The following is a 20,527-nucleotide window of genomic DNA, read 5'->3' on the forward strand; positions in this document are numbered from 1 at the left end:
GGTACACAGTAAAGTCTAATAAAAGCCTAGGGAATTGTAACATGGATTCAGGCATGGGTCCAACCAAGTCATGGCTTTTAATATCAAATCTCTAGTAAGATAGGAGACCCCACTGGATGTGAAGGGCAGGAGAAGGAATGAGAAAGAAAAAAGCACCATCCTTAACTTTAAGCCAACCACAAGGTCACTTCTTGGTAAAAATTGCCTCTCTGGAGACCCGGAGGAGTTCCTGCCAGGTCAGAACGAGCATCCTTTTAGTTATAATTACCAAAACTAAAATCTGTGTAGACCTTTGATACGTATAAACTATTATATTATCTTTTGTTCCTTGGGACTTTCACATGAGCCTGAAACTGGAAAAATTAAATGGACTAGGTTAAGTAAAATTGTGTCTTCTAAGCCAGTGGTTTTCAAAGTGTGGTCACTGGGCCAGCAGCATAGCATCAGCCAAAAACTTGGTAGAAACGCACATTCTGAGGCCCACCTCAGACCTACTGGTCAGCAGCTCTAGGGTTGGGGCCTGGCAGTCTGGGGTTTAATAGCCTCCAAGTGATTCTGATGCACTTTGAAGTTTGAGAACCATTGTTTTAAGCTATTTGGAAAAGAAAAGAAGATATCTTCACTTTTAGATAAGGAGGAAGTTTCTGGAAGTTTTAGAGGATTTTATATGTACCAAAAATGAAATAGGAATTGAAATGAAGTATGAAATTTCATGAAAAATAAAGGTAATATAGATGTTTTCACCCCAATGTCTTAAACTTCTTCCAGGTATCCACCTGTGTTAACACTTCCACAGAATATTCTGAAGTCACCTTTGAAATATGTAATGCTAATTGAACTGGAGTTTAAGAGTAGATACAATCCAGGAGTCTTGGTTTTAAGTTTGCCTTTAGTATATGAGGTCCAAGATTTTTCACTACCAGCCAGCTTGGCACTTGTTTGTTTTTATTTGTATATAATGAGTCCAGGCCTAACCTTCCATGGGGTACTTTTTTTTTTTATAGAAATCATGCCAATTATAAACCATGGTTATAAGCAGACTCAGTCTGCAACCATAACTGCTGCAAATTTCAAGGTTTTTTTAAATTAAATTTATTTTTTTTTATACAGCAGGTTCTTATTAGTTATCCATTTTATACATATTAGTGTATACATGTCAATCCCAATCTCCCAATTCATCCCACCACCACCATCCCCACCCCCACCCCCGCTTTCCCCCCTTGGTGTCCATACGTTTTTCTCTACATCTGTGTCTCAATTTCTGCCCTGCAACCGGTTCATCTGTACCATTTTTCTAGGTTCCACATACATGCATTAATATACGATATTTGTTTTTCTCTTTCTGACTTACTTCACTCTGCATGACAGTCTCTAGATGCATACACCTCTCTACAAATGACCCAATTTCGTTCCTTTTTCTGTCTGAGTAATATTCCATTGTATATATGTACCACATCTTCTTTATCCATTTGTCTGTTGATGAGCATTTAGGTTGCTTCCATGACCTGGCTATTGTAAACAGTGCTTCAGTGAACATTGGGGTGCATGTGTCTTTTTGAATTATGGTTTTCTCTGGGTATATGCCCAGTAGTGGGATTGCTGGGTCATATGGTAATTCTATTTTTAGTTTTTTAAGGAACCTCCATACTGTTCTCCATAGTGGCTGTATCAATTTACATTCCCACCAACAGTGCCAGAATGTTCCCTTTTCTCCACACCCTCTCCAGCATTGGTTGTTTGTAGATTTGCTGATGATGCCCATTCTAACAGGTGTGAGGTAATACCTCATTGTAGTTTTGATTTGCATTTCTCTAATAATTAGTGATGGTGAGCAGCTTTTCATGTGCTTCTTGGCCATCTGTATGTCTTCTTTGGAGAAATGTCTATTTAGGTCTTCTGCCCATTTTTGGATTGGGTTGTTTGTTTTTTTAATACTGAGCTGCATAACCTGTTTATATATTTTGGAGATTAACCCTTTGTCCATTGATTCATTTGCAAATATTTTCTCCCATTCTGAGGGTTGTCTTTTCATCTTGTTTGTAGTTTCCTTTGCTTTGCAAAAGCTTTTAAGTTTCATTAGGTCCCATTTGTTTATTTTTGTTTTTATTTCCATTACTCTAGGAGGTGGATCAAAAAAGATCTTGCTGTGATTTATGTCAAAGTGTGTTCTTCCTATGTTTTCCTCTAAGAATCTTACAGTGTCCGGTCTTACACTTAGGTCTCTAATCCATTTTGAGTTTATTTTTGTGTATGGTGTTAGGGAGTGTTCTAATTTCATTCTTTTACATGTAGCTGTCCAGTTTTCCCAGCACCACTTATTGAAGAGACTGTCTTTTCTCCATTGTATATCCTTGCCTCCTTTGTCATAGATTACTTAATCATAGGTGCATGGGTTTATCTCTGGGCTTTCTATCCTGTTCCATTGATCTGTATTTCTGCTTTTGTGCCAGTACCATATTGTCTTGATTACTGTAGCTTTGTAGTATAGTCTAAAGTGAGGGAGTCTGATTCCTCCAGCTGTTTTTTTCCCTCAAGACTGCTTTGGCTATTCGGGGTCTTTTGTGTCTCCATACAAATTTTAAGATTTTTTCTTCTAGTTCTGTAAAAAATGCCATTGGTAATTTGATAGGGATTGCGTTGAATCTGTAGATTGCTTTGGGTAGTATAGTCATTTTCACAATATTGATTCTTCCAATCCAAGAACATGGTATATCTCTCCATCAGTTTGTTATCATGTTTAATTTCTTTCATCAGTGTCTTATAGTTTTCTGCATACAGGTCTTTTGTCTCCCTAGGTAGGTTTATTCCTAGGTATTTTATTCTTTTTGTTGCAATGGAAAATAGGAGTGTTTCCTTAATTTCTCTTTCAGATTTTTCATCATTAGTGTATAGGAATGTAAGAGATTTCTGTGCATTAATTTTGTATCCTGCAACTTTACCAAATTCATTGATTAGCTCTAGTAGTTTTCTGGTGGCATCTTTACGATTCTCTATGTATAGTATCATGTCATCTGCAAACAGTGACAGCTCTACTTCTTCTTTTCCAATTTGTATTCCTTTTATTTCTTTTTCTTCTCTGATTGCTGTGGCTAGGACTTCAAAAACTATGTTGAATAATATTGGTGAGAGTGGACATCCTTGTTCCTGATCTTAGAGGAAATGCTTTCAGTTTTTCACCATTGAGAATGATGTTTGCTGTGGGTTTGTCATATATGGCCTTTATTATGTTGAGGTAGGTTCCCTCTATGCCCACTTTCTGGAGAGTTTTTATCATAAACGGGTGTTGAATTTTGTCGAAATATTTCTCTGCATCTATTGAGATGATCATATGGTTTTTCTTCTTCAATTTGTTAATAGAGGGTATCACATTGATCAATTTGCATATATTGAAGAATCCTTGCATCCCTGGGATAAATCCCACTTGATCATAGTGTATGATTCTTTTAATGTGTTGTTGGATTCTGTTTGCTAGTATTTTGTTGAGGATTTTTGCATCTATATTCATCAGTGATATTGGTCTGTAATTTTCTTTTTTTTGTAGTATCTTTGTCTGGTTTTGGTATCAGGGTGATGGTGGCCTCATAGAATGAGTTTGGGAGTGTTCCTTCCTCTGCAATTTTTTGGAAGAGTTTGAGAAGGATGGGTGTTAGCTCTTCTCTAAATGTTTGATAGAATTCACCTGTGAAGCCATCTGGTCCTGAACTTTTGTTTGTTGGAAGATTTTTAATCACAGTTTCAGTTTCAGTACTTGTGATTGGTCTGTTCATATTTTCTGTTTCTTCCTGGTTCAGTCTTGGAGGGTTATACCTTTCTAAGAATTTGTCCATTTCTTCCAGGTTGTCCATTTTATTGGCATAGAGTTGCTTGTAGTAGTCTCTTAGGATGCTTTGTATTTCTGTGGTGTCCTTTGTCACTTCTCCTTTTTCATTTCTGATTTTATTGATTTGAGTCCTCTCCTTCTTTTTCTTGATGAGTCTGGCTAATGGTTTATCAATTTTGTTTATCTTCTGAAAGAACCAGCTTTTAGTTTTATTGATCTTTGCTATTGTTTTCTTTGTTTCTATTTCATTTATTTCTGCTCTGATCTTTATGATTTCTTTCCTTCTGCTAACTTTGGGTTTTGTTTGCTCTTTCTCTAGTTCCTTTAGGTGTAAGCCTAGATTGTTTATTTGAGGTTTTTCTTGTTTCTTGAGGTAGGCTTGTATAGCTATAAACTTCCCTCTTAGAACTGCTTTTGCTGCATCCCATAGGTTTTGGATCATCGTGTTTTCATTGTCCTTTGTCTCTAGGTTTTTTTTTTTTTTTTTTTTGCATTACGTGGGCTTCTCACTGCTGTGGCCTCTCCCGTTGCGGAGCACAGGCTCTGGACGCGCAGGCCCAGTAGCCATGGCTCACGGGCCTAGCCGCTCCGCGGCACGTGGGATCCTCCCAGACCGGGGCACGAACCCACGTCCCCTGCATCGGCAGGCGGACTCTCAACCACTGCGCCACCAGGGAAGCCCTGTCTCTAGGTATTTTTTGATTTCCTCTTTGATTTCTTCAGTGATCTCTTGGTTATATAGTATTGCTTAGCCTCCATGTGTTTGTGTTTTTTACGGGTTTTTTCCCTATATTTGATTTCTAATCTGATAACATTGTGGTCAGAAAAGATGCTTGATATGATTTCAATTTTCTTAAGTTTACTGAGGCTTGATTTGTGACCCAAGATGTGATCTATCCTGGAGAATGTTCTGTGCACACTTGAGAAGAAAGTGTAATCTGCTGTTTTTGGATGGAATGTCCTATAAATATCAATTAAACCTATGTGGTCTATTGTGTCATTTAAAGTTTGTGTTTCCTGATTAATTTTCTGGTTGGATGATCTGTCCATTGGTGTAAGTGAGGTGTTAAAGTCCCCCACTATTATTGTGTTACTGTTGATTTCCTCTTTTATAGCTGTTAGCAGTTGCCTTATGTATTGAGGTGCTCCTACGTTGGGTGCATATATATTTATAATTGCTATGTCTTCTTCTTGGATTGATCCCTTGATCATTATGTAGTGTCCTTCCTTGTCTCTTGGAACGTTCTTTATTTTAAAGTCTATTTTGTCTGATATGAGAATTGCTACTCCAGCTTTCTTTTGATTTCCATTTGCATTGAATATCTTTTTCCATGCCCTCACTTTCAGTCTGTATGTGTCCCTAGGTCTGAAGTGGGTCTCTTGCAGACAGCATATATATGGGTCTTGTTTTTGTATCCATTCAGGGAGCCTGTGTCTTTTGGTTGGAACGTTTAATCCCTTCATGTTTAAAGTAATTATCAATGTGTATGTTCCTATTACCATTTTCTTAATTGTTTTGGGTTTGTTTTTGTAGGTCCTTTTCTTCTCTTGTGTTTCCCACTTAGAGAAGTTCCTTTAGCATTTCTTGTAGAGCTGGTTCGGTGGTGCTGAATTCTCTTAGCTTTTGCTTGTCTGTAAAGCTTTGATTTCTCCATTGAATCTGAGTGAGATCCTTGCCAGGTAGAGTAATCTTGGTTGTAGGTTCTTCCCTTTCATCACTTTAAATATGTCATGCCACTCCCTTCTGGCTTGTAGAGTTTCTGCTGAGAAATCAGCTATTAAGCTTATGGGAGTTCCCTTGTATGTTATTTTTCGTTTTTCCCTTGCTGCTTTCAGTAATTTTCTTTGTCTTTAATTTTTGCCAATTTGATTACTGTGTGTCTCGGCATGTTTCTCCTTGGGTTTATCCTGTATGAGCCTCTCTGCACTTCCTGGACTTGGGTGACTATTTCTTTTCCCATGTTAGGGAAGTTTTCAACTATAATCTCTTCAAATATTTGCTCACGTCCTTACTCTCTCTGTTCTCCTTCTGGGACCCCTATAATGTGAATGTTGTTGTGTTTAATGTTGTCCCAGAAGTCTCTTAGGGTGTCCTCATTTCTTTTCATTCTTTTTTCTTTATTCTGTTCCATAGCAGTGAATTCCACCTTTCTGTCTTCCAGGTCACTTATCCATTCTTCTGCCTCAGTTATTCTGCTATTGATTCCTTCTAGTGTAGTTTTCATTTCAGTTATTGTATTGTTCATCTCTGTCTGTTTGTTCTTTAATTCTTCTAGGTCTTTTTTAAACATTTCTTGCATCTTCTTGATCTTTGCCTCCATTCTTTTTCCAGGATGAGGTCCTGGATCATCTTCACTATCATTATTCTGAATTCTTTTTCTGGAAGGTTGCCTATCTCCACTTCATTTAGTTGTTTTTCTGGGGTTTTATCTTGTTCCTTCATCTGGTACATTGCCCTCTTCCTTTTCATCTTGTCTCTCTTTCTGTGAATGTGGTTTTTGTTCCACAGGCTGCAGGATTGTAGTTCTTCTTGCTTCTGCTGTCTGCCTTGTGGTGGATGACGCTATCTAAGAGGCTTGTCCATGGGGTACATTTTTATAGAAACTTCTCTTTTAACACACAAACTTCCTCTTTATAAAGCCCCTAACGTTGACCTTTTAGGATACTTTTGCCTGGTAAAAGGGGGAAGTAGAGGGAAAACTTATGAAACTCTATTGAAGTGACTAGGAAATGAAAATGTAGATATCCTGTGACAGCTAATGGGATTAAACATTCTTCAGGAGCTTCAATTTTTTTTTATTTTGGGGGCTCTTTTAAAGTAGGTTTGAGTTTTGTAGTACATTTTTAAATTTTTATTTTATTGAAGTATAGTTGATTTACAGTGTTGTGTTAGTTTCTGTTTTACAGCAAAGTAATTCAGTTAAACATAAATATATTACATTCTTTTTCATATTCTTTTCCATTATGGTTTATCACAGGATACTGAATATAGCTCCCTGTGCTATACAGTAGGACCTTGTTGTTTATCCATTCTACACCTGATAGTTCGCATCTGTTAATCTCAAACTCCCGATCTGTTCCTTCCCCAACCCCCTCCACCTTGGCAACCACAAGTCTGTTCTCAGTGTCAGTGAGTCTGTTTCATAGATAAGTTCATTTTTGTCATATTTTGATTCCACATATAATTCCACCTTACTGTATTTGTCTTTTTTTCTTTCTGACTTACTTTACTTTGTATGATAATCTCTGGGTCCATCCATGTTGCTGCAAATGGCAATATTTCATTCTTTTTTACAGCTGAATAATATTCCATTGTATATATGTACTACATCTTCTTTAGCCATTCCTCTGTTGGTGGACATTTAAGTTGCTTCCATGTCTTGGCTGTTGTAAACAGTGCTGCTATGAACATTGGGGTGCATGTACTACATATTTGTAAGATAGGCTTCGTTTTCATATTAATACTTAATATATTTAATGATATTTACCCTTAATATAAATTTGATTGGTTACAGTTCTATTCTGGTTGAAGCATAACATTCCACTGAACTGGACTTTGAGAATTTCCTCTGAACCATAATGAATAACATTGCAGGTTTCAGACCCAGGATGGTCTGAAGAGGCTGGGGCAGGGCTGCTCCAGGGATAAGACCTCAAGGGCAAGAGGAACAGGGCCAGGCTGGTGGAGGAGGGCTGTAGAGATGCTCCCCACCAGTCTGGACACTGAGATTTCAATCCAAAGAGGGTCTGGTAGGTCCCTTGTACAAAGCAGATACTAGATTAATGTTTGTGAAATTAACAGTTTAATTTAGAAAGTACTCTAGGTGTTTTCCCAGCCAAGATTGACTGAGCATCTTCACATGCCGGGCACGGTGCTAGACTCAGAGATAGGAGGTCAGACATGGCTCTTGTCTCTGAGGAGCTTACCTATGTGATGGAGGGGGACTCAGGCTCACATGAGCACAAACAATGAAGTGTAAACAGTGCTAATGGTAAAGGGTACTCTGAACTCAGGATGTTCATGATTTGTCTTAAAAAGCCACCCTTCTGCCTAAAGACTACATTTCTTCCCTGCATGAACAACATCAACACATGCCAAATTGTGAGACTTACCACAACTCTAAAAGAAACGTCCTGGTGTCGAGAGATATATAATATCCTAGCTGGTAAGAGCCAGTTCACCAGAAAGCAGGATAGTGTAGCAGTTAGACTGTGGGGTTACAATACCGGAACTACAATTAAGCATATGTGTGGGTTATAATCCAGGCTCTGGCACATATTAACTGTGAAATCTAGGTTGTTACTTACCCTCTCTAATCCTTACATTCTCATGAGGAAAATAATTGTGTCCATCTGATGGTCGATTTAGTGAGTTCACAAGAAGTAAAATGTTCAGAGCAATTCTTGTTTCACAGAGCACTCTCTGAAGTCAAAGTTAAGAGGTTGAAAGGAGGAAGTTTGTAACATTAGAAGAGAAGTGCTTATAAATATACTGTATTGCTGCTCAATAAATGTTCACTAAAAATCATTATCATGACACTTATTTCACTGACTTTTTAGCAGTCCCAAGTCAATCATTTAACTCTTTGCCAGGAACCCTGGTCCAGCCCTCCAGCTCTAAATGGGAAATTGGGGGGGGCGCTTTGAAAAGCATGCTGCAGGGAACTGTAATGGGCTCTGTGTACTCTGGTTCTTTCTCCCTAAAATTTTATTTTCCCTTCCCCTGAGTGAGGTCCTAGCTGATCTGCTTTTTCTTCTAATAACACTGCTGTGATGTTGGTTTGATGCTTAGATCCCACATCTGGTAGCTGTGAAATCCCAGGGACCTGCCTTGACCGCCTCCCAGTCGGTGCACGAGCAGCCCACGAAGGGCCTCTCTGGGTTTCAGGAGGCTCTGAACGTGAGCTCTCACCGTGTGGAGATGCCGCGCCAGAACTCGGATCCCACCTCTGAAACCCCACCTCTCCCCACTCGCATTGAGAAGTTTGACCGAAGCTCTTGGTTACGACAGGAAGAAGACATTCCACCAAAGGTAATATTACTGGGGTTTTTATCGACATCACTATCATTGTCATCATTGTTTGTTATTATTATTACTATTACTATTACTGTTATCATTGTTATTACCCCTGTTCCAGACCATTCATAGTATTGAAGAACCTGGCACCAAAGTACTGTCCCTTCTCGCGTTTGTTTTGGTCCCTCCTCATTCCCAAGCTAAGACTTGGATTGTCGTTTATCATTTTTGATCTCCATTTTCCCCAAAGAAATGGAGGCTCAGGTAGACTGAATGACTTGGAAGCATATATCCTGTATCCAGAACTAGAACTCACAACCACAAGCATTCCAAACTGTTCTTTTAACTATCCATCTTAAGAAATAGAATAATATGGATATTTTCATCAATGACTTAATCTATGTCTAGACAAATTTAAAATTTCCAGATTAAAAAGTAAGGAATTTTTTTATTCCTATTTTTAATAACCCAAAGTGAAAACAGGTTTCAAATGTTCAGAAGATAGTAATGCTCTTAGAATATTTTAGTTGGCTCCACTTAAGGAAAGCTCCTTCTAGGCCAGGTTGTGATTTAATTCCAGCCTTAATTGATTACTGAGGATTAAACTCTAGGGTAAAATGACCAGCCATTCCACTGGTTTGGTTTCATTTGTTTTGTTTTGTTTTTGCCTATACCAAGTTGTTGTACATTCCAAAAAATGTCCTAAAACGTGGCCATGCATCTCACTACAGACAACCTGGAAACATCAAAATACTGTAGAAATTTTTGCATCAGATTCTTCCCGGTTCAGGATTCCCCTTTCTCCTGAACTCAGCATAGGAGCTATGACAAATGGAATGTCCCACAATTTCCAGAAATCGATGCTATTGTTGATTCCAGAAAAAAATAAGACCTTTTTACCCAATGATTTTCAAATATTTTTCCTCATCTTCCTCTCAGAAGGATATTATACCAGGATTTCCATTATTTTGAAAGTGAAATTAGCTGATAATGGCTCTTTTGTTGTTGTTCTCATCTTGTGGAAGCAGAGATGCCATCAGAAAAGGTTATTTATGGAGCAAAGTTCAATCTGGAAAATAGGACGGGCAGAGGAGCAGACAGGAGAGCCGGGGAAACATTTGACGTTATTGGTCCACTCTCTAAAAACACGCAGGCACACACTTACAACTCTGGGAGAAAAAATTTAGATCAATACCAACATTTTAGGTTTTAATAATTCATTAGACTCTCTCTCTCTACAACTATTTCAGTTGACCAAGTGAAAAAGAAAAACTAGTGATAGTAATATTTAATTTGAGCAGGTGGGAACACTGATTTGGTTATTCTGCTTCACTTCACTGACATCTTTCTAGGTCTTTATCTTAAAATGTATTATAATAACCAATAAGATCCGTATTAGTGTTAAATATCATTTAATATACTAAACATAATATTAAAACAAAGCATAATTTAAAAATACCTAGTATGAAACATAAACCTACTTTAAAAGGGCCTCTAAAAATAAATAAAAGTTGAAGCACCTGATGAATGTTTAGCCCAACCAGCTGTCACAGGAGATGTACATTTTCATTTCCTAGTCACTTTTCTTAAAGTAAGTTTTTCCTCTACTCTCCCCTCATGTTGGACTCCTTTGGTGCACTTACCAGTATTTGATTTCATTAGAAAATGCTTTATAACATGAGGCATACTTGAATTCTACCTTAGGCCCTTGACAGATAAGGTAATGGTACGTTTTCCTACTGTACCTCACAGTCTGACTGGTATTCACATCGTTTTTTGAAGACCTTCCAGTATTTTCAGTATTAGTCCTGTTTTGTATTACATTTGCAAATTGACCTTCCAAAGTTCAGTGTTGGTGGTTTGTTTTTAATTAGAATTGCAAGTTGATTAGGAAGTGGAGCCGTTCAGGATCTATTGCAGTAGTTTTTCTGAGCTCACTAACATGTGGCTTATGTCCCAAGTTCTAGCCTGATACCTAATTTCTCACCAGGTTTCTTAATTTCCTTACCTGTTTATCAGTTGTATTGTGAGTTAAAAATGGAACTCGGGGGCTTCCCTGATGGCGCAGTGGTTGAGAGTCTGCCTGCCGATGCAGGGGACGCGGGTTCGTGCCCCGGTCCGGGAAGATCCCACATGCTGCGTAGCGGCTGGGCCCGTGAGCCATGGCCACTGAGCCTGCGCGTCCGGAGCCTGTGCCCCACAACGGGAGAGGCCACAACAGTGAGAGGCCCGCGTACCGCAAAAAAAAAAAAAAAAAAAAGGAACTCGGTTTATCTGGATGTCTCATCAGATGCAATTTCCAATGACCAGCTGAGTTGATGATACCCCAGAGAAATTCCTGATATCCACCACTCTTGTGCAAATGAAGGAAATCAATTATTTTAGCCCAGTAAATCAAAATAATTCCCTTGGTCTGTTTCTAAATTTGTTTTTAAAATTGAACACTTTGTACTCCCTAATGGTGGCTGAAATGTGCCTCATTGCCTTTCGTTTGATTTTATTTAGGGAGTTAAATATTTCTTTGAGAAATGCAAGATGTTTCTTTCCTGTTTCTGATAGTTCTGTATCTCCTGGCAGATCTTAGGGAAGGAGTAGGTTGCTTTTCAGGCAGAACCCCGTGGAAGCTATTTTATGGAAAATATTTCTGAATTCTGGTTTTCTTTCAGGTGCCTCAAAGAACAACTTCTATATCCCCAGCATTAGCGAGAAAGAATTCTCCTGGAAATGGTAGTGCTCTGGGACCCAGACTAGGATCTCAACCCATCAGAGCAAGGTAAGGGAAGGAAGATGCGTAAGTTGAAGGGAGAACTCCCCACCTACCATTGTCATTGTTGCTTTCCTAAAAAAATGTTTTTGTGCTTTTTTCACTTCAGAGGCATGTTGGCTGGCCACCCAGACTGTAAGCTTTGGTGGACCAGACACACGTCTTTTATTTCTTCAGTAGCCTTTCACAGAAATCAGTGTACAGTGAGGGCTCATGAATGAACGAGTCAATGAATCACAGAGTCAACGAATGAATCAGCCCAGAATCCAACCAGGTTTACCTTACTTGGCAGTTTTTTAAATGTGGGAGTAAGACTACAAATAGAAGTCTGGGTGCAGCGCCCCTGACCGTTACTTCAGAGACCATTTCATGAAGCCAGCCAAACAAAATGGCCTGATCTGAGTTGATTTTAACATCAGGTCAAGAACTGTGCCATGGGAGCTATTGAGACAGTACAAAGTATTGCCAAAGAAATGCTGGAGCCACCAGCTGCAGAACTTCCCTAGTTTGGCAAATTACAGAAGAACTAGTTCTCATGAGCAAATCACCTCTGGCATTAAGGAACATCACTGAAATACAGTGAGGCTCCCACTGTTGCTCTGTGCTCTCCTAGAATTTTCTACCAACCCTGTATATTCCTCCAATCAGGAAGTTGCATCCACCTACTGGTTGGTGTCGAGGTCTCAAGAGAAGAAGCTGGAAAATAAACAATATCCTTACAGTATCTGAGCAGATTTTATGTGGTAACAGATGCTGTTTGCTGCTATAGTTCATCAAGCTTCCCTCAGATTTTTCATGAAGAGTACACTCCTTTTTAGGATGAACTGAAATAGCAAATGGCCTCTGCTGAGACTATAAAAAGGAACTTGGGCAGGCTGTTTTATCCATCTTCATTGTGTTCATCTTCATTGTGAGGACTCTTGCTAGTCAAAGAGAAGGAGAGACTGAAAATGAAGGTTATGACTATTTGTACAGATCCTAAAATATGGAATGCTTTTGATCATAAAGCTTTCATTTTCCTCTTCACATGAAAAGCCTTAGGAAGGGGTCAGTCCGTAAATAAGATGGAACTGCACTGAAAACATTCATCCCTTGAGGGCAAAGAAGCTAGCTCTTCTGAGTGGAGTTGCCAACAAGCAATTTTTGTCCAGTGACTCATCAGGTTCATGCTGAGCTGGTGCTGGGAGCAGCTGAGGAAGCCTGGAGCGGACTGTGACCAGGGATCTTAAGGAATGTCAGCCTGGATTGCCGGCCTGAGCTTTATCAGTCCCCCTCTTCGAGCGGTGATAAGCCCCCAATTATCAGTGCTTCTTGCCCATTTGAACCCTGCCTTCAAGGCTGTGTTCATTAGATCAGTTGTTTAGAACTTCAGTTGCTATAGATCAAGCATCATTTCAACTTTAAATCTTTTTCCCTCTCTCAACCAAAAAGAAAGAGAACTGTCATTCTATAGCCAAATAAAAAGCAGCTCTTTGTTCCCTCTGAAATGTTATTTTAATGATATTAAGGCCGTAAGATAACTGGTGTTTGATGGTCAGCGGTTTGCAAAACATGTGCTTTTCCCTTGGAACCTCTTAAACATTGTACTTTTTACAAAGAATGCAGACCTTGTGAAGACAACTAATGTTTTTCTGCTTACAGAAAAGGTAGAGAGGAAGTGAGCTAAGAGGTAATAATTATTTACCTGCAATGAAAGTCAGAGGCATTGCAGGGGAGGAGGAGGATGGAGAATCCCTATCTCTGCCTTGTGGAACAATCTGCCCAACAAGGCTGTTCCTTGCTGTCACGTATCTCTAAGTGACCAGCATTTAAGATGTGAATCAGACTTTGCAACTCTAGATTGGATTGCACTTTAAAACGTTTTGGGATTTGGTATATTTACTGTGCTAGAGATGGCTTTAGTTCAACTTTGTTGCATAATAAAGCGTGCCAAGACATAGTGGCCTGAGATAGTAACGATTTATTATTGCCCACGATTCTGTGGGTTGGCTGCAAAGTTGTTCCACTGGTCTCACCTGGGCTTGCTTATGCAGCTGCACTGAGCTGATAGGTCAACTGTACCTTCACGTGGTCTTTCATCCTGGGCTTCTTGACCGTTTGGTGATTTCAGGACAGCATCCCAACAGGGAAAGCCCCAATACACAAGCACTTTTGAAGCCTTTGCTTCTATCATCTTTACTGATGTCCCATTGGCAACCACAAGTCACATGGCCAAGCCCAGAGTCAGTGTGTAAAGGAAATACACAGGGGCACAGACAATGGGAGATATGATTCACGGGCAGTGGGAGCAGAATGGGAGGGAGACTGTTACTGAACACAGAGACTGTCTTACTTTCTATTGGTTCTAATAAAGTCCTCATAGTCCTTTTTGTACCATTTGTCAGACAACTGCCCATCCATAAAGCCATAAAAAAAAGGGTTGCTTTTAAATATTTTTTCCTTTGCAATACTGTATAGACTCCCAAATGCCTCATACTGCCTTAAATGTCAAGGTGAACAGTTGAGTTTAAATCATGATTTGATTTGTTCATTTTTTTAATTTCTGTTTTAAAACCTTCCATGCACTTTAACATTTAACTTTGATTCATGTGTTCTTTTAAAGCACATTAAAATTTGATTAAACAAATACATTCAGAGTATGAAAAGATATAAATTAATCCAATAACACCCAGTCAAAACCCAATGACTAAATGCTTAATTTCAAAAAATAATTCTCCATCCCATCCCAAACCTGTCTTCTTATGCCTTGTTTGTTCTCATTTGCTATGTCATCAAAGAGCAAAGTAAAATGAATTTTGGTGGGCAGCCAGTTAATTATAGACTTGGCCCTAGTATTTGGGCCAAGAAATCACTTTGTAATCCTAATTTTCTGTTTTGACTTTTTTATATGACTCAAGTAAATGGAATAATTTTCACTTTACTGTGTGTTTTATAGACCAAACAGTATTCTCTGCAGGATGGCAAATGTCTGAGCTAAAAGTTAGCATTTAAAGAAATCTATATGAATGTTTTCAAGTTCTTACACATTTGGATCTGAGTAGGCTCAGTTAGTATATGAACAAGGGAAATCTGTTATTTCATGGAATTCTTCTGAAATTGATCCCTTCTAAGAGCATTTATCTCAGCTCCCTTGGCCCCTAGGCCAGACTAAATTACAACATAATAAGAAAGAGAAAAATATGAACAGTGTGACATTTTCTCAAAACACTCATATTTTACCAAAAAAGCAAATAAGGTAGAAAAGCATTTTAAAGGTTTCCCTCTTTCTATGTGTGGTTACATAGAAACTAAACACTTCTTTCAGACTCCAGCAGCAAAAATAGCACCCTATTAAGATCAGCACCCACACTGGTTAGCTCCAGTTGGAGGGGACTTGTACTAACAAGGCCCAGATCAGGGATTTAATGCCCATGGGATCCAATTAACTTCACACTGACAGAGGCCCTTGAGCCCCAGTCAGAGACACAGGCTCATCCACTCGCTGGTTCTGCTGATGCCCGGGCCACTCTTTTATGCCAGGACAACCCTGGCCTGGGCCTTATCATCTAACGTGGCAGCAGCCTCCTATCTGGTCCGCCTGCCTCCGTCCTGACCAGTCATTCATAAGCCGGCCCTGGGAGGCCCATGTTCTCTGCCAGACTTTAAGGCCATTGCTGCATAGGCCGCCCATTTCTTCTGATGACCCACTCTTCCAGGGTTTCCTAACGCAGACTTGGTACCCAGTCAGGGTGGTGTCCTCTTTACGTCAACAAGCCCCAGGAAAACCCCAGTAGATGTCTGCTCTCACTCTTCCCCCACCCCTCTGAAGCCTAATCAAGTCCTGTCTCCTTCCTGACACCACTGTTGACCGCTCCAGGCTGCATGCCTTGTTTCATAAACTCCAACACCATTTGCAGATGCTCGCACAGCATATGGAGCTTTGCCTTGCTGGCTGTTGTCTCCACCGCACATGTCTCATCTCTAGGATTATGTTGTACCTTGACTGTCTGCCCTGTGACCTGTACTGTCCTCCATCCCTCAAACTGGTCCACTGGTCTCACAAAGCAGGTATTTAATAGAAAGGTTTTGGTTAAATGATCAAAGGAGTGCTGTATTGGAGCAAAGAGCTGGATCCTGCCACCACACCACAGCTGCCAGGGAAAATACTCAGAACTCACTGAACTGTATTCACTTCATAGATTTTTTTTTTCATACAAAGAACACTACATTACATCTCCACAAAATGAGAGCAACCACCAAGAAACCTTAGTATGCCCATCACCCTTGACCTGTAATATAATTTTTAGAAAAAATATTTTTAGAATTTATTAATTACACATAAATAATTCTTGACCACTACTGTTTAATGAAAGAGGGCAATGGGGAAGAATTCATTATTTGGGAATGAAAGGAGATAGGATTGTTTCTTTTTGAAAAAAAAAATGAAAAATTTGAAAGGTGGCATATTGCAGAAGTATCACACATTTATCATTTTAGGTATTCTCTGAACAGGAGGGAGGGTATTTCCATTATGGATCCAAATCTATTTCAATCAATTAAATGCTAGCAGTTTTCACAAAAATAATTACTACTCAAAGGAGTGCCATAAAAATATCAAGAATTTTTAAAGTTTTCCTTAAGTTTACCAACACTCACTTCTGCAGTCAGTTTTACTGTTAGGTTGACTTAGCAACCTCTTTACCATAAAAAATTTAAGAGGTGAATATTGTCATAAATTCTACATTTGTATGATCAAAATTAATAAATTATAAGGACATATTTTATTTTCACATGTTTTCCAGGACCACTAGCCATGTCTTCCAATAACCCAATATTTAAGAATTTTTGCAACTCGACCAAATATTTTCGCCAAATACGTTACTGCAAAGCAAGACTGTTGTGTTTTCAGAAAAAAATTATTTGCTTTAGTTGCTGCTTTAATGATGCCATTTTGTGGCCAGATTTTAACAGACCAAACTGCAAGTGTCTCAAGGGAAGGGACCATATTATTTTCACATTTATACATGAAGCATCTGACACCCAACACAGTGCAGAGTACCTGTTACCCACTTGATACTCCTGAAATGGGCAGAGCAAAAGGAAAGCATAGAATTACATTTTTTAAATAACATCTTTATTGGAGTATAATTGCTTTACAATGTTGTGTTAGTTTCTGCTGTATAACAAAGTGAATCAGCTATATGTATACATATATCCCCGTATCTCCTCCCTCTCGTATCTCCCTCCCAACCTCCCTATCCCACCCCTCTAGGTGGTCACAAAGGAGCGAGTTGATCTCCCTGTGCTATGCAGCTGCTTCCCACTAGCTATCTATTTTACGTTTCATAGTGTATATGTGTCCATGCCACTCTCTCACCTTCGTCCCAGCTTACCCTTCCCCCTCCCCGTGCCCTCAAGTCCATTCTTTACATCTGGGTCTTTATTCCTGTCCTGCCCCTAGGTTCTTCAGAACCTTTTCTTTTTTTTTTAGATTCCATATATATGTGTTAGCATATGGTATTTGTTTTTCTCTTTCTGACTTACTTCACTTAATTTTTAAAAACTGCACTAAAACAACAAAATACAATTTTTTCCAAATTAGTTAGCTGTTCATAATAAAGCCTGGCAAGAATTCAGTGAGATGGATCGTCTCATACCCTTCAGTGAAAACTGGCAGTATGTTTATACATTCACATACATATATATGTGCACATACATACCTAAGTTCATGTCCTTCCACCCAAGAATTCCAGTTCTAGGAGAGATGTGATTGTGAATATTTGTATGCATCTAGATGGTTATTTCACTGTTATGTATAATAGCAATGTATTGGAAGCACCTAACAATAGAAGAATGGTTGAACTAATTTATCTATATAATGGGATACTTTGCAGCTATTATTGTTTTTAGAAGCATAAGAAGCTGCTCTCATTGCAGTCTAAAGGGGAAAAAAGCAAGACACAAAATTGAATATACAGTATGCTTCTATACATACAAAAGAAAAAAGACTAGAAGATAATATTCCATCCAGTAAAATATAGTTGAATATCTCTTGATTCAGAGGTTGCATGCATTGCTTCCTTATTTTTATCTTGTAATATTTTCAAGTGTTTTACAATGAGAATCGGAAAAGGGGTTTAAAAGAAAGCCTCCTTTTTTTTTTTTTTTTTTTTTTTGCTGTACACGGGCCTCTCACTGTTGTGGCCTCTCCCGTTGCGGAGCACAGGCTCCGGACGCGCAGGCTCAGCGGCCATGGCTCACGGGCCCAGCCGCTCCGCGGCATGTGGGATCCTCCCAGACCAGGGCACGAACCCGTGTCCCCTGCATCGGCAGGCGGACTCTCAACCACTGCGCCACCAGGGAAGCCCAGAAAGCCTCCTTTGAAGATTCACCATTTCAGAGCTAATACGTTTGGTGTGATGACCCAAGAGTTGCGTCAAGAGTTCTTCCCGTCCAGATGCAGAATCTAGCCAGGAGCTCCACAGAGGATAGCATGACTATCATTACCATTGACCCCTGTAATGCAAGGTCATATAAGTACTCTCTTTACCGCTTTGTACTGGGGATGGGACTAGACTATGCTTGTGTCTACCAGTGGCAAGGTCTTGAGAGTGTACTCTCTGTGCTCTGCTGTCCATGCAGCAACCCTGACCTCCGGAGAACTGAGCCCGTCGTGGAGAGCCCCTTGCAGAGGACCAGCAGTGGCAGTTCCTCCAGCTCCAGTACCCCTAGCTCCCAGCCCAGCTCCCAAGGAGGCTCTCAGCCTGGGTCACAAGCAGGATCCAGCGAACGGACCAGGGTTCGAGGTAACGCTTTCCCCTACCTTTCCAGGACAGCATTCCTTGAGGAGGAGAGCCATGCACAGGGAACCAGATTACTTACTGACTTCTATGACTTCTGGTCCTGGCATGGCCACCACTGTGTGATGCTGAAGAGCCGCTTAACTGCTCTCAGCCTCCATCTCCTTAGGGGAGTGGACCACCATCCCCAGTTATATGTGTGACATCAGTGTGCTTTCTAATTGCAGATACCAGTGTTCTCCAGGGAGATCACAGAATATTGGTCTTATTTGAAAATGTAGTCATCAGTCACCTGCATTTCCATTTCCATTTGATTGATTGGTTAGAGTTTCATGGACCCCCAAGTATCCTCTTCCCCTTGTGTCAACTGTGTTCAGAATACAAGGTATTTTTCAAAGGGAAAGTTAATAATGGCTAATGTAGAATAAACATACACTTGAGAGAAGATATAAAATCTATGACTTAAAAAGTATACTTGACTCTTCTGGTTTTTCCTGTTTGAGAGGTAAAAATTAGCCTCTCTGACCATTTAATTCAAGTCATTCTTCATTGCTTAGTTTTCATTAATGAGGAAGCTTGTGAAAAACATTAATGTGTCTAGCTAATTATACATGATAACCTATTGTTTATAGCTAATCAAAATGTACTCTTTCTGCATAATCTTCTTCAGAAGATAATTTTGCCTCCAAGTAATAAAGACCGGGATTTTTTTAAAGTGCAATTTGGAAAACACTTATCAATTACTCTGCCTAATGAAAACCACCAGTTCTTTATTCTCTCTTAGCCTCTTCATTAGACACAATTATACTTTACCTCCTAATATTTATTTGAGTAAACTCACTGTATGTACATTTTGGAAAGGTCGATGTCAGACATGCAATGCTTGTGTCTATGAATTGGGATAGGGACTGGCCTGTGGCTGCCCCTATGTGCAATCTTCTGACATCAGTGGCACCACCCAGAGCTATGTATACTTTTGTTGCCTTGATCCAGATATAAAGTTAATTACTTTGGAAAACTGCCATTCCCTTACCTTTTTTCTATTCATAAGCAACTTAATTTGCTTAGTTAGAGCAAATGCTAAAGAAAACCAAACTTAGGTATACCATTTTAATTCTCTGATCTGGTTAAGGTTTAATTCTCATCTTCTTTCCTTTGGCCTTTAGTTTTCCTGGGTTAAAAGCACTCATATCCCTGGTGTATCCCTACCCAGGAAAGACCACTTTGAAACCAAACAAAAGAATCTCTCCCACCTTAGATTGCTTCTTCTCTACCTATAAGCTCATAAATCGGAGGGATGCTCTTCACTTGTAGCTGTCAGGCAGCCCTCCCCCAGCCCTTGCTCTATAACCTCTATTCTAGGACCCTTCCGCTTTATCACCAACACTCTCCTTCCTGCCCTCACCCTAGACAACTCCCCTTTCCTCCCCCCATTTAAAAATTGTTCCTCCAAATAAAACAGGTTTCTATTTTTTTCTACAACGTTTTGTCAGAAAAACTTATCCTGATGAGCAAGTGGTAAAAGAAGAAATCAAACATAGAATGCTAACTCCGAGGCTGGTTTAGTATAATAATTGAGAATAGGACTTTGAGAAATCAGACAGAATCCCAGCTCTGCACATAACTTCAGTGTAACCTTAGGCTAGTTGTGTCATCTCTCTGTGTTCAACTGTCATACAGGAAAACAGTGCCACGTCATTGGGTTGGAGCAAGGATTCAATGAGACAATTGACATAGAAAGCATTTAGCACTAAGCCTGACACAAAATTAGTGCTCAGCAAATGGCGGTGCTGGCTAGTTTTTCATATAATTACCAGTGACCTCCACGTTATAAGACTAAATGTGTATGGCTGATTTTGTTTGCCTGAACATTTACTGTTTTTTCACGGATGTGCTTGAGGATTTGCCTAAGTGAATGAGGTGTCCGCTGAATCATTTCCAAGGCTGACTCACCACAGAACTCCAGAACTTGAGCCAGCACCTTCTGACGGTCATTATCTTTCTTGGCCCTCTGTTTTTTTCCTCTAGCCAACAGTAAGTCGGAAGGATCACCTGTGCTCCCCCATGAGCCTTCCAAGGTGAAACCTGAAGAATCCAGGGAAATTACCCGACCTAGTCGACCGGCTGTGAGTGCTTTTCTCTCAAAC

The 20,527-nt window shown here is 39.6% G+C and overlaps 1 protein-coding gene across 8 annotated transcripts in view; it reads left to right on the top strand.

Moving 5' to 3' along the window:
• TNIK (TRAF2 and NCK interacting kinase) overlaps nt 1–20,527 on the top strand; it is a gene marked incomplete at both ends in the record, with an annotated part of 410,421 nt that overhangs the window by 347,674 nt on the left and 42,220 nt on the right. For all 8 annotated transcript variants that reach the window (XM_079704808.1, XM_079704809.1, XM_079704812.1 and 5 more), the window contains 4 exons: nt 8,613–8,852; nt 11,504–11,610; nt 18,223–18,386; nt 20,409–20,506. In XM_079704808.1, the coding sequence (XP_079560934.1) occupies nt 8,613–8,852; nt 11,504–11,610; nt 18,223–18,386; nt 20,409–20,506 (609 nt within the window). The remainder of the gene's footprint in view (nt 1–8,612; nt 8,853–11,503; nt 11,611–18,222; nt 18,387–20,408; nt 20,507–20,527) is intronic.

The sequence above is a fragment of the Hyperoodon ampullatus genome (genome assembly GCF_949752795.1).
Source record: "Hyperoodon ampullatus genome assembly, chromosome: 5".
NCBI classification, from domain to species: domain Eukaryota; kingdom Metazoa; phylum Chordata; class Mammalia; order Artiodactyla; family Ziphiidae; genus Hyperoodon; species Hyperoodon ampullatus.